General features: G+C 36.7%; 1 protein-coding gene across 6 annotated transcripts in view; it reads right to left on the bottom strand.

The window, feature by feature from the left end:
- PCGF3 (polycomb group ring finger 3) overlaps positions 1–15,385 on the bottom strand; it is a 291,744-nt gene that overhangs the window by 237,722 nt on the left and 38,637 nt on the right. For 5 of the 6 annotated variants that reach the window (XM_066339188.1, XM_066339190.1, XM_066339189.1 and 2 more), the window contains 6 exons: positions 11,930–11,985; positions 10,841–10,951; positions 10,251–10,339; positions 8,320–8,457; positions 6,175–6,255; positions 811–4,723 (listed from right to left, as the gene is read on the bottom strand). In XM_066339188.1, the coding sequence (XP_066195285.1) occupies positions 4,676–4,723; positions 6,175–6,255; positions 8,320–8,457; positions 10,251–10,339; positions 10,841–10,951; positions 11,930–11,985 (523 nt within the window). In that variant the 3' untranslated portion in view covers positions 811–4,675. Of the gene's footprint in view, positions 1–810; positions 4,724–6,174; positions 6,256–8,319; positions 8,458–10,250; positions 10,340–10,840; positions 10,952–11,929; positions 11,986–15,385 lie in introns of those variants that run through there. The other variant, XR_010745803.1, reaches the window with a different exon arrangement.

The following is a 15,385-nucleotide window of genomic DNA, read 5'->3' as shown; positions in this document are numbered from 1 at the left end:
GATAAAAAATGGAGCAAATAGTAGAGTCATACCTTTAATTTGTATATAAATAAACCAGTAAAACTTAACCTGTTGACTTGCCACAAGACCCAAGTTTTTAGGTATTTTTTGTCCTGACAACAAGTTTTGATTAGAGCAGAGACTGAAGCATTGTTCTGTGTTCTTTAATGTTGTTCTCTGCAGCTTTTTCTTCAAAAACAGATCTGAAGACCCAAATAACTTATAATTACATCCTATGTAGGGAGACTTGTGTGTGGAAGAATTTCTTTCCCTATTACCAACTTTAGGCAGACTTACTGAAGTTGCATTAATGTTTTCAGTGAAACATCCAAACTGTAGTGATTACCTGAGGAAAAGCAGAAACTTGATTTTTCTGTTCAGTAAAGCCTTCTGTACAAAACATGTACCTAAGATTCATCTCGCTGATGTACAGACTGGTTGGCTTTTTCCTATTATATTTATCTCAATGTAATATGCAGAATGCTGTAAAATAGCAAGTTATATTTATCATCTAGTAGAAAAAAAAAAATATGTAAATCCCCATGGACTATGTTGTTATAAAGACAATAAGAGCCAGATAAGCTTTCAAAGGCTCATAGCCTATTGAAAAAAAATAGCACCATCATAGTTGTAGTCTGATATTTTTCATGGTCCCACATCTCCTGAGTGACAGTGTTGTGTATACTATTGCACAACCAGTAGAAAAAACTATTCCCAGGTGTGATGGTACACAAATATACCAGACCTAACAATGGCACAAAACATTTTCAGATAGGCTGCAAGTCTTGTCGATTGCTTCCACAATTCACATTAAGGTTTCTTGCAAGATCATTTATTTTAAAATATTGCTGACAGATAGTTCTTGTACTTACAGAAATTTTAAATCCCCCATTTCACTCTTAAAATAAAAAATGGTACAAAGCATAAAACACACACGCCCACCCCCAAATAACAGCCTCAAATAAAACTCCATTTGAACAAGTGAGAAAAGCCATCTACATTCCTTTTAAATGTAATGGTAAGTAGATGCTACATTTACAATTTAAACATAAGCCTAATAAATGCATGTTCCAAACCTATTGCACAAAAGCATAAGTAATGCTCTTTATCCATACAAAACAAAAACATACAGATGAAAGCTACTCAGACTTAATGTAAAAGGAAGAAGCTTGTAAAAACATCTTACAATTTCATTTTATATGCCCGTAAATAAAGCTGGACCATTGAAACCAAAAATACTTAGATGGTAAAATAAGACAGAAGGCTTAAAATAGAATAAATAATTTTATAAAGTTAAAATTTAAACCCCCAAATCTTATTTAAATTCAATATTATATATTCTATCTGAATTCTTTATTTTTAATGAAAGTATACTTAATGAGACTCTAAGTCCAGGTGATTCATTAGTCTCATTGCTGCTGAGGAAAATGCAACAAGGTACTTCCTTACTGCAACTATTAACCAGCGTAAGAAATTGTAAAAACTACTTCACAGTAATGGCATCTTCACAAAAGCCAAAATAAACTACCATGATCTCACCAGGACTAAGAAGTATCTATGGCCGAGTCCAAATTTTAGTTCAGCTTTGAACAGCATGAGGGTTACTTTACCCAATACAATCTTGATGAAAATTGTCTCTTAAGTGTCACAGAAATTAAACAAGGCTCTGACACAAAGAAGACCTCACTCTACATTGTAGTCTTTTAGTGAGACTAACATTTGGTACAGACACAGTCACACTACTCCCGAGGGCAATTTTTGTAGTGAAGATGTTACCACATGTGATTTAGATAAACAACTGAGTAATTTTGGAGATTATGTTGGTTTGGGGGTTTTTTGTTTGGTTTTCTTTGATTTTTTTTTTTTTTTTTTTTTTTTTTTTTTTTTGTTTTTTTTTGTTTTTTTTTTTTTTACTGGTGCAGTTTTATTAGATTAAACACATTGCAAAAGCAGTTACACACAATTACAAGCAAAAACCCCAGCTATAGGTATTAATACTGGCTTGAATTTATGTATCCATATAAACAGAGTTTTCTATATACTGATAGCACCATAACAAATTCAAGTGATTCTAAAGATGGTTATAAACTTAAACGTTTTGTACTGTAAGTTGTTACAGCAAGAGAGAGATTTGAAAGGCTTCTGAATTTGTGTGTTTGTAACTAATTTCTCAGTTGTTCAAGTACACAAGGAAGTAATGAAATCCCATGTACTTTAACAGCACTGCGTCAATATCTAGTCATATAAAAATTTCTTGCAGTACACACACTTGAGGTAGACAGATCTCATTTATATGTGTATATGTATATATATTTTTGTTTGTGTGTGTATTTATATATATATATATATCTAGGTGGTTAATCAGAATGCTGTCTGGCAGTTTTAGTTTTATGTCTACATCAGGTACAGCCACTGTGTGTTTACTCTGGGTGCACAGAGCACAGACCTTTACAGTCCTGTCCATATTCTCAGTGGCAAAGCTAGCCTCTTATTTACACTAGAGCAGTAACAGCCACCTAAGAAACAGCTCCAGAGTGGCCCAGTATGTCAGCTTGTGTACACATCTATACCACCTGCATTCACTGCTTTCATGGAAAGTTTTAAAAATGGTAGACATATGATCTCACTTGTTCTTTTCTGCCAGATCAATTAATGCTAAACACAGAAAAAGCCCTGAAAATACACAAACAGCAAGACAAAATCAGAACCAAATTTGATTCCATGAATCACAGACATGCACACACACAACACCACACAAGAATCAGATGTGGAGCTCTGTGTAACCTAAACATTCAAATGCAGCTATCATAGACTTTCACCTGCAAGGACAGCAGCATGTGCTGGCCTTTGTGTAGATATCCTTTCCATCTCCACAATTCAGGAGGCTCCTTTCATTCTCTGCTCAAATAGTTTTTTTTTTAATTTCCTTCCTACTCACATCTGTGACTGTAATCAAAAATAAGGAGCCCTGCTGTCAAAGGTAAGCACAAGCAGCAGCAAAGCTGGGAAAGGAGAACTGAAGACTCCAGGGAGGGAAATTAAGGGAAATGTACTGAGGAATGTAGCACTTTGAAAACTCATGAGGAAGAATACTTAAAATGCTTAGATAATCTCTTGCAATATCAGCTTCTGGTTATCAAGTAACACTTTCTAGCAGAAGCAGCAAAGGAGCACAGCAAGAGAAAGCAGGGCTTTTTATCCAAAGACGATTTATCAAAAAATAACAGAGTTTAATGAGAGGAATAGCAACTAGCATTTTCAGCTGACAGGAAAACTCTTCCAAAAATTAGGTTAACTATTTCCAGCTGGCAATATTAGGGCATACACTGTTTTCAGTGACTTCACACCTGTGCCAGACAAATGTTCTTACAATCATCCTATGGACAACACATAGTGGATATAGCTTGCAGAAATCACTTTCAACTACTGTTTTTAAAAAGCCAATTATTTCAAAAAGCCTTACAAAAAGTGCAGTGAGCCCTGCTAAGTGCCATTAAGGGTGTTTCCTATAACATACATAGTTACATGTGTATATAGATGTATGTACCCACACATACATGAATGTGTATTATCTTGCATCCATTAGGGCTGATGCAAGCGAAATTATTAGTTAAGGCCAAAAGGTGCTAAAATAATCTTGTCTTGACTCCCCTTTCCTCCCTACCTCACATAAGCTAGGAATTGCAGTAAGGAAAATGCTATGGTTTCCTAAGAAAACAGCTAAAGAAATTTAAAGCTGCCCGTAATATCTGAGGAAGTTTTATTCAGTGAAATGAAAAATCTGCAATATTCCCAAAATTGTCCAAGAGCCACTGTTTCAATAGCTAGTGATAGCAAATTCTCTCTAAATTAAAAACTGATTTCTGCAAGCCACAAATACATAAGAAATGGTTGTTTTTTTTAAGAAATTCACAAATCTAGCACTTGTGAGTATTTGTCATTACATGGTGCAATTTATACCATAGCAAAATATATATCACGACACATTAAAATCAACTAAAATTATTTCTATCAGTCTTACCAAATTAACATGTATACAGAAGTATCAAAACTTTATTAAAACACAAGGAGAGGGAGAGCAATAACTGGGCAAAAATGACAGATTTATTGGCTTCCCAGATTTTCTTAAGTTTTCAATGCAGCATAATAAATTATTACCAGTCACTGTATTATCGGGTATGTTCAATGCTCTACAGAATAACTTGAATAAAGCCAATGCAATCAGGCATACTATATAAGACAATAACACTTTGCAAAAATATAGTTTTTAAAGATTTAGAATGCAAGAAGTAACTAAATGCAACTTGGTGTCAAAAGCAACATATTTATATCACCCCACAACACTCACATTTTTCTGTGTGTAACTGTAAGAGACAAATTAGGCTGAGCTACATGGAACTGTGAAGTGTTTTCAGTATCTGTAAACTTAATGCTGGTAGTGTCTTGCTGAGTTGAAACTTCTTTCTTCCGTACAAAAAAAAAGTATAAATATTGTTTGCCCAGAAGTCTAGGTAACACATCTCTAGAAGAAATATTCAGGACAGTCCACTATGAAAGCCCTCCAGTCTTCCAAAATTATTCAGCTGGTTTGTGTCATGTGATTAATGATGCACTAAGAAGGTGCCAGATGATAGTCTCTGCAAAAAGCTCTGTCCAGAAGGACAATAAAGTTCCCTTACAGCAAGTCCATTTTGGGTCTATAATGTAGCAGTAGAGGTGCTTTCTGCAAGACAGAAATACCAGTAAGTTAAGAAGCAAATCCAAAACTAATCTGTTCAGTAGGAAAAACTTCTGTGTCATAAACTAAATCTTCAATTAAAGGTGAGAGCAGCTATCTGATGTGTCAAAAATTCACCAAGACAAAGAGAAGATGCAACTTCATCTGTGAGGCTCAAACAAGTGATAAAGAACCCTTTCCACTTTATCTCAGGAGCAGATCTGTTTGTCTCGAAAACTCCTGGAATTAAGGGACATGTCTAGAAAGCAGCATTAGAGTGCTTTCTAGACATGTGGTACTTCATATTTAATAGCTTTCATTTGATTTGTCTTCTGTGAAAGCATCCCTTGATTTTTTTTATGAATAGGCAAACTTCTAGCAACCACAACATCCTGCACCATGGAATTCTGTGTATCATGAAAACAATTATTTTAGCCTGTTTGTTCTGGACCTTCCAGGTCTCAAGTTTCATTTTACATCCACCACTTCTTTCACTTGGGAAGGTAGTTTACAGCTCTGCTTTCCACACGACTCACAATCACACAGATCTCTCACACGTGAAGAAGTAGACTGTACAGATGCACATCAATTTGATGCTCCTGTTTGGTTCTTTTCACTATACCACAAAACTCTAAAATTTGCATTGTATCCTTTTATCTACACCTACATTCAGCTTCAGGTGTTTGTTAACCACCTGTCACTCAAACCTGTAAAAACTTCACCCAAGACTTTATCATCTATCTGTTACTAACCTAAATAATGACAATGCTGTCACTGCACCGTTAAAGAACTACTCAAATCCATTTTCAGGTCATTGAAAAACACCATATGAAACAGATTCCAGCAGGATTCCACTGCTGTGACATCTCTGCATTTTTAACACCAACCACTGGCTTTATCCTGTGACTCTTATACAGGCCAATTTCAACTCAAAAGACAGAAAAATGCTTCTCTACTCTCACATAGACCTCTTCCAGATATGCATCCAAAGCCACCAAGCGATTTCACCTCAGTGTACACTGTATGCTCAGAATGTGTTGCTTTTGTATTACAAATACAAACTTTTTGTTCCAGTAACTCCATGTATACATATACTGACTCTGTTTAGTGCTGATTTCCGTCCTAAGTGTTCAGTTTTGCTACTCATTCTTACTGCTTGAAGCGGTTAAAAATAATACTTTTTGTAGCTTCTAATTCCTCTGCCAGACTTGATTACGATTTGACAGCTAATGCAGTGTTCCCTTTTCTGTCACCATGAATACTTAATTCTCCTTTCCTTCATTTACTGGAAAAAACAAATACTTGCTGTCTAAGGATGCTGTATATAAGAACACTTTTTATAAAGGTATACTGCAGTATAGTTCCAAACTATCACTATTTTATAAACATTTTATTTGACCACTGCATGACTTATATTGAGCTATTGTGTCATACCTTAAATCTCCATCTAGTCATACCTTAAATCTCCATCTAGTAACAACTACAAACTTGAGTGTGTGGTCCTTGCCAAGAATCTCTTCATTGCATAATATGTCCAGCTGACAAAACAAAGGTAACAGTTAATTCATTGGGACCCAGTACATGAAACAATGTATCTCACATAACTCAACATAATACTACATTTGACAAGACTTTTTTTCTCTGAAAATACTGGAACTACTAATCCTGCAGTTACCCTGCACACAAAAATCATACCAGGAAAGGAAAGATAATATCGGCTCTCAACATAAAGTACTGAATGACCATGTCAATGCCTTCCTACGAAATATAGTATGATCTGAACTTAACTGCTTGACTTACCTTACCAAGCACCAGACTTCGATTCACTTTCCTGAAAACTTTACATACTTTTTAAAAGGTTGAATACATGAACAAGGAGAAATCTCAAAGAGAGCTGTTATTTAGCATACCATGAATTTCTTTTTACCTAACACCAGTCAGGTAGCATTGTTAAAAGGACAGACTTTATTTAAAAGACACTGTCTGCCATATACTCATATACCATATTTATGGGGTTTTTACAGATACTCAACAAGTATTTTTTTGTTTTCTATCCCGGTTTTAAAAAATCTTGATATTACAAGTGACACAGTGGGGATCTCAACATAGAAGCATGAGCATGACTACTCATCAGCTCAACAACAGCATGTGAACACAAACTAAAACCAGGGAACATGTATGAAAACAGTAAGTTCCACCAAGGTGGAATAAACTGCCTTATATTACAATGCTTTACCCCACAGCCCAGAAAGGCCAGAATGTGCATGCAGTTCACTTACATGGCAATAACTCAAACTTGGAATAGTCTGTATCAAGCAACTAAGTGACCAGAAGCTTAAATTCTCCTATATTACTCGGTATTTGTACAGTGATTCTCCTTCTATGTTACCAGGTACCGGTATGATTACACGACCAATTAATGTACTTTGTAAGAAGGTAGAAAGGGATAACAAAGAAATAAACAGTACTGCTGGAAAGGTTTTCTTTCAGTAGAAACCAAGTAGGTTTGAAAGTCATAGATTGGCACAGTGGATTGGAGGGCTTACACATGCATATACCCAAAGAATACATTAAAAAAACTCCTTTTGAACAATCCTTGTAGCTATGCAGCTGCTGGGCTAAAGCCAGAAGTCAAACACCTCTGAGCTAGCTGAGGACAAGACAGGATAAATGGTTTTGTTTCAGAAAGACTGGCAGCAGTCTTGTTTTGTTTCAGGAAGACTGGAGATACACCTGAACCCTAAGACAGAGAGAATGTTAGTTTGAACTGTACAGAAGCCATGAAGGAAAAGTGATAGACATGCAAATCGGCTGTTGACAAGTTTGAGTGGCAAGGTGTTGATGCACTGGACTGGAAAACAAATGATTTGATTTGGATGAAATGCCTTCATGAAATTCAGTGAATCAGTGTCATAACACGGAATTGAGAGATGTCAAGCTGACAGTCAACTGAGGTGTCCAGAAACAGTGACCAAGATCCAGCCAAGTGGTAGGGGCTGCATTCATAGTTTGCCACTGTGAATTTTTGAATCTGGTCTAGGAGAAGGGCAACCTATTGCCTTTCCTTCTGTATTTTTCAGGTTAAAATCTCCCATGATTCTCTGTAATGACAGGGAAAAGTAGGCATCTGATCACACTCTAGTTGTGGTAGGCAGCAACTTCAGATTGAGCTTTGCTAAGAGCACAGAAAAAAAGGAAGTATTTTTGGTACTTTCTCTTCAACAGGGCTTCAGTTGTTCAGGTGTTGGTTTCTCTCTGGCCCCTGTCAACCTTCCTGAAATGCTGGGGCCAAACTCAACTACAATCTATCAAACAAATCATTTTGCCAGTGTTCATTTCAACACATGTGGAAGCACATAACCAAGCCTTTTAGCTCAACTATTTTTAAACACACATGAAAAGATGCACTGCAAACTAAGTGGAAAGCTTTGTACAGACCCAAGAATGAACAAGAAAATGGCTATATAACATATAATTCAAGAAGCAGTGTATGCTTCTGTTTTCTGAAAATAAAATCAGAATAAAAGACATAATTTTGCAAAGTACCAAACCTGTTACAAAGTAACACTATCTGTTAACATTGTAAAAAAATTAAATATTACCTCATTAAAAGAAGAAAGGTTGAGTTTTTTGGCAATGAACTTCTTTAGATGCAAGACTGTTGCTTGTGCAGAGCAACGAATCCATTTTCGTTTCAATCCACGCAGTTTGCTGCTATTGCACTCCAAGCAGATGCTTACCTTGAGGAAAAGGCAAACAAGAAAGAGTTGGCTGCAAAAATTTTCTGCAGTCTCCCTTACGTATTCCACATGCAGTTTTTACTAACTCAGTAAAGTACAATACTAGTATTCTGTAAACTGAAACATCTACTAAGAAAATCACATTTTCTAAGATCTCGTTAGGTGAGAGTAAGTAAGTAGTAATTTTTGATGTTAGAACAAGGCTGCTTCAGTCCAAATTAATGGACTGTCAATAGCTTAAGAGGACTGTTAAAAGCTAGAACAAGAAAACAGTATGAAAATGATTGACAATTCTTAATCACAGAATCACAAGGTTGGAAGAGACCTCCAAGATCAAGTCCAACTCAACCCTAACCTCAACTAAACCACAGCACCAAGTACCACATCTAGTCTTTTCTTAAACACATCCAGAGATGGTGAATCCACCACCTCCCCAGGCAGACCATTCCAAAACTTTATTACACTTTCTGTAAAAAACTTTTTCCTAATATCCAGCCTATATTTCCCTTGGCAATTGCTTTTAACACAATTTCTTACTGTTAATACGACTGCTAATCTAGTTTAGTTCAACATGTTTAAGAAGAATGAATACAAATGGTATGATAAATTTTGCAAATTCTCAATTCTTTTCCCATCCAGCTATTTATTACATCACAAACGCTTTGTGATTATATGCTTGTATTGCACTAGGAGGACCTAATGACAAGTACAGTTTGAAAGTAGAAACAAGTACCCTTTGAAAATTCCTTCACATGGCAACTGAAAAGAAAATTAACCCAAGCTAAAGTTACTCTGGACACATAACCAGAAAATGTAAAAAGCATGGCTTGTTTATCCCAAAAGCAATTTTCACCTTCTAACAAGCTTTGTGTTTAAAACTTAGCAGTGGGCTTCCCTGCTTTTCTGGTACTTTTATGATACAGGGCTAACACTGACTTAGTATTAAAGGCTAAAAACAAAATATGTACTAAGTTACCAAGGAGCCACTCTAGCAGTCGCATTCACACCATCTGAGCTGTGAGTGAAGCCCCTTCACAGCTACACCCCGCACACTCACATTCAGACCAGGATTCCTTACCACGTCAACCCCAGGTTTCCCACAGCAGATTCTCACACATTCACGTCCTTCAAATAGCTTAATCACGGTGCAATAACTAAATAACAACATCTACAGCTGGTGCCTCTGGGAAAGGACCCTGAACAAAGGATCCCTGCTCAGGGATCCCTGGGCTTTCATACCCTCAGAAGCACCAGAGTCTGGGGGTCTCAGTGTCCATTCCCCAACCTGGAGCCACAGGTCCCTGTCCCCTTTCCTGTGCCCAGGGTTGGCAATTCATGGCCTCTTGCCTCGGGCTCCCATCCAGAACTCAACCTGCATCTTTCATTGCAACTGCACCCTGAGATACCTGATCTGAATGTGTTAACAGTGCCAGAGGTTTAATTCATAATTATCAATACACATTAAGCTCAATGTATCATGGTAACACTGGGGTACACTCCTGCAGAAGGTGAAAAATTACAGAAATTTGTCTTGACAGCAAACTTTGAAGACTCATAAACAGAACTATAAAGACATTTGCACCAAGATTTGAAAGTATGATCCATTCCTGCCAAAACCTAAAGGTAAAATGCTTATAAAAAAGGGTTGTCCAAACTGCATTGTATTTGTATCAGAGAACAGAAAAAGCAGCTTGAAAGCAGCTTATTTGCTTCTCAGTTAGAGTATCAAAGTTACCTTACCAAAACACTACAGCTAAAACAACATAAATCTAGAGCACGCCCTACAGGCATACCTGTTCATCACTTCGGTGGTAGTCATTATCTTCTTCCTGCTTTTCCTCTGAAGTTTCTTTATTTATATTTTCATCTGCTTTAGTTTCACCTTAGATAAAAAAACCCAGATACATGAGATACATATACATTTTTTTAATATCTAAACCTCAGATATATACTCAGTAGCAGCTTATAATGCTAATACAATTAAAACGCCACATTTCTGGATCACAGTATAGAATAAGCCTTGCTATTTCCAAATTGCGCTTATCGGCTCAAGCAACACTTGCAGCCAACAGCCTGTGACATGAAAGAGGAGAACACCTATGGAGCTCAGTTGCTAGCAGCCCAGAAGCTGGGTAATTTCACAGTCCCCATGTACGCATTAATATGGAGACCGACTTTGCCACAAGCAACATGCTATTAACAGCTAAAAAAGATCTGTGCACAAATAAGGGACAAGGCAACAATCCTATGCTGACTTTATTCCTCACTGTTAGGAAACAATTGTGACTGTAATATACCCACTGGGCACATACTTCCAACAGATCTGTTCATCAATTTACTAGCTGTCACCCACCAAAGACAGAATAAATAAAAGACTATTTACCATTTCGATGAGAATCTAGGTGCTGTTTTGTAGAACATGTCTCCCCTTTGATGTCCCCTGGAACTTCCATGCCCAGTTTGTGATAAAACTCCCTTTGCTTTTTCATTTCCGCTGTTTAAAATTGCAAATATTAATTCCTGTAATGAAGTTCTAATGCAATATTTATGAAGTTATTCCAAATCTCTTCCCACTTAAGGATTGCCAGAAAGTGGTAGTGGTGGTGTCATTATTTACTGTCTTCTATCTCTGCTATCACATCAAGTCATGCCTCATCTTATTTTTCAGAATTACAACAGCATAAAGTTATTGTTTAATTACCACTATACCATTACTGCCAAAATGAGATGGAATTTCAAATACTGTAGCTAATTCTGACTATCCTCAATTTTGAATATGACCATATTTCAGTAAAAACACTGATCTTGAATTTTTATTTATAGTTCTGATTTTCAATATCCTAGAGTTAATTTTTGAAGTATCTATTTAATCACACTGATGTTTAAAAACAATCTGATTAAAAAGCAGCTTAAATACATCAAAATACTTTCTTTAAATAAAATCTTAACATACACTAAGACAGAAAAACCACTACTGAGCAATTTTTATGAAGTATTTCTTTAGTTTAACAGATCTTGTGTCAAAGAAGATTATGAAAGTAGGAACTGAAAGTTCCCTGATAAGGAAGAACTCTCAAAATAGCAGAAATTAAAAGCAGTTCTGCATTGCATTTTAGCTTAGAATTCTAGAAAGCTTGCACAACAGGTACACAAATTAACAAAAACAAATTATGGTATGGCAACAGTCAAACAACTGTTCTGCTTCACATAATACTGCTTTTGGAAGAAACATTCTATATTGCCTCCACACTGTGCCTGTCCTCCACACTCAGTTGCTGCTAGTACAGGTATGAAATTAAATTAACTGCTAAAAATTACTCAAGTGAAGGAGTCTGGTTTTCCACTATATTTTTTGTCAGTTCTTCACCCTCCCCCCCACCCCCGCCCCCATTTTCATCACTTGAAACTTTTTTTTTTAATGTCAAAGAAGTATGTGCAAACTGACCTTTAAAAAGGTCACACCTCAACTTACCTTCTTGGAGGCCTGGCACAAGTTTGTAAACAATATCTTGCATTGTTCTGTCATGACTAGCAAGGAAAAACAAAAACAAAATCAAAAGCTTAAGTTCACCATCTTGATTGAAAACATTTCTCTTTAAAACATTCCAGTACTAACCATATGCAAAAATCTCTAAATTCACCTAAGAAGAATTACACTTTTCCATCAGTATTTCTATCAAACCAGAAAGAACAGCAACACAAAACAAACTATGAAAAAGTACAGGCTAAGAAAATAAATGAAAGTTTGAGAAAGATTAGGCTGTGGAGGAAATCACCCCACTGAATACGTCCTTCTCCACCAAGACATGCCACTAATAATCTAAAATTCTTTTCCAACTTAGAGATAAACTCATTTTTATTACAAAACGATCAAGGATAGCTTGTTTCTCACCCCTATAGACTATTTTCTCACATTTATAGATTAGTTACCTTTACTAGGATTCTTCTAAAATGCATGAGAACAATTCATTAAAAAAAGACTACAACAACTAAACTTTACTTTGTTCTTAAAAGACAACATTTTAACTGTGAGAAACATTATGTAGCTAAGTAGCCTGTAGAGGTAGTGTGACTCATGAAAAAATGCCACTGCAAGTAGAACAGTAGGGCCAGTTAAGATTCTAAACTTTGAATCCCAGCTCACCAAGAAAATTCCTGTTCTAGTCCAAAATAAATTATGGTTTCAAAGAAATCAAACAGTACATTAAATTCCAATTAAGAAATAGCGTAAGAAGCATTTCAAGTGTCTGCCTTGGCTGCTGCAGTGTCATTAACCCCAAAAGAGTTTGCAGTATCAAGTCCTGAATTTGACCTGAACAGAAAAGGCTTACTAGAGTAGTCTCAAGCTTCTCATCACTTGATAGGAGCACTTCACAGCAGTGGAGATTAGTACAGAAGTACAGAAATGGTGACAAATCAAGACATTTACAAACAGGAATTACAATATTTTAAGTAGCACTACAACAGATTCAGAATATCATCCTAAATTCTTGTTATTTTGACCAGTAGCAATCCCATTTGTACAGGTTGGAATTATGAAGTGTCACACGTGGACTGCAAATACATTGCCAAAAATATTTCAATGCAAGTATGTAATTAAGACATCATCACCACATCAGAGGTGACAATTTGCGTGCTGTATCTTACAAATGATCTTTAAGGTCCCAAAGAATTTTAAGATTCTATGATGCTACTTAACAGTATTTAGAAATGCAAACAGGGAGACACACCTGGTTTATCTATTTTTCCGTCAGATGGAGATGAATAGGAGTTTAATCTCCATTTTCAAAGACCTTGTGAAACTCTGGACTGTCAATTATTTTTAAAAAAGGTAAGGTAAATATAACCAAAAGCAGGCTGGACAAAGTCTGTTTTCAGTTTTTGGGACAATATTTTACAACTAGTTCAAGCAGCTCATTTAAGTTGAAGTGTATTCAACAACAAAAAACAAATAATAAATGCCCTCTAGCTGTTTTCAGTATCATGTTGTTTCCTGGCCCCTTCCTGTACAAAAACCAGGTTTTTGAGCCAAAGTAAACATGTTGTCTTACATGTCATTTATTCATTCTTGTAATTACACATTCATACAGGATATTATCAGTGTATTATATAAATGCGGAGACAGCATACTTCATTTCAGGCTCCTGAATGAGAATGAGCTTGAGCAATGTAAGTGTGTATGGAATACTGACAGTTTTTTGTAAAAGTGCAGTAAGACTCATTTGCTACAACCATTGCTTCAGAAATTGTTATAGAAGAGAGAAAATCACATTAAAAATGCTATGAACAAATACAAGTGCTTTATAATGGAAGACAAAACACTACTTGATATGCAACAGCTAATGCAAACACACCATCACAATGTATTTCCATCAGCAGGAGTTACTACATTGCAGCAAAATGAAAAGAAAACACTCAAGGAAAAGAAAGAGAGTGTCTTTTCTGACATGAAAAGGAGGAAAAAACCAACAAAAAACACTTAGTGAAAATGCAAACACAAATGGAAAATTTTAACTATGCAAATACAGATGGAAAAATAAGGAGGTGATTTGCAACGGCCAACATGGCTTTCACTAAGAGCAAACCGTGTCTGAAAAATCTGGTGATATTCTATAATGAGGTTACAGAAAGAGTGGGTGAGAAAAGGGTGAGTCGCCGCATCTACCTGGATTTGTGCAAAGCATTTGATGCTGTCCTGCACAATATCCTTGTCCCTAAATGGAGAGACATGGATTTGACCAATACAGCATTTGGTAGTTAAGGAATTGGCTGGATGGTTGTGCTCAAAAGAACTGTGATCAACAGTTCAACATCCAAGAGGAGACCAGTCACAAGTGCTGTCCGTCAAGGATCAGTACTGGGACCATCCCTGTTTAAAATCTTTGTCAGTGAGACTGAGGGCATCCTCATCAAATCTGCCAGCAACACCAAGTTGTGTGGGGCAGTTGACATGCTGGAAGGAAGGAATACTTAGGAGCTGGGTGCATGTGAAGCTCAAAGTTCAACATGTCCAGGTACACGGTCCTGCACCTGGGTTGGGGTAATCCCAAGCACAAATACAGGCTGGGTGGAGAAGTGATCGAGAGCAACTCTGAGGAGACGAACTTGGGGGTATTAGCAAATGGGAAAATCAATATGTCCTGGCAATGTGCATTTGCAGTCCACAAAGACAACTGCACTCTGGGCTCAATCAAAAGAAACTTAGCAGCAGATCAAAACAAGTGATTCTGTCCTACTCTGCCTGCAAAAGATCCCAAGACCCCACCTAGAACACTGCTTTCAGCTCTAAGGCCCCCAAATAAGAAGGATCTGTAGGAGTCAGTCCAGAGGAGAGCCATGAAAATGACGAGAGGGATGGACTTTCTCCCCTGACAAGGAAAGCTGTTAGAGTTGGAGTTGCAGAGCCTGAAGAATGAAGATTGCAGGGAACCCTCAGACCAGCCTTCCCTACATGCAGGGAACACACAAGAAGGCTGGAAACAGACTATTTACATGGGCATGTAGACATAAGGACAAGAGGGAATTGTTTTAAACTAAAAGATGGCAGGTGTAGGTTAGATAATAGGTGGAAATTCTTCAGTGAGAGTGGCAAGGCTGGAAGAAGTTCCCCAGAGAGGTTAGAAATGTTCAGTCCAGGCTCCATGGAACTTTGAGAAACCTGGTCCAGGTAGAAGGTGTCCATGCCCATGGCATGGCAGCTTGAACTAGATGATCTCAAAGGTTGCTTCCAACTTAAGACATTTTATGATGATTCTGTGACATTCTTATCTGTTCCTATGACCTAAGCAGATCTTTGAAAGATTACCTTAACAATAAAGCTGAAAATTATTTCTCTCATTACTGTCAGTTGCTGAAAAGCATAACTGAGACTTATTTTTGATAATTTTGTATAAGTCTAATTCCTACAAATGTTTCATATATAAAATTT

The sequence above is a fragment of the Sylvia atricapilla genome, chromosome Z (genome assembly GCF_009819655.1).
Source record: "Sylvia atricapilla isolate bSylAtr1 chromosome Z, bSylAtr1.pri, whole genome shotgun sequence".
In the NCBI taxonomy this organism is placed as follows: domain Eukaryota; kingdom Metazoa; phylum Chordata; class Aves; order Passeriformes; family Sylviidae; genus Sylvia; species Sylvia atricapilla.
The sequence above is the reverse complement of the archived record's forward strand: the minus strand, read 5'-3'. Positions and strand labels throughout refer to the sequence as shown.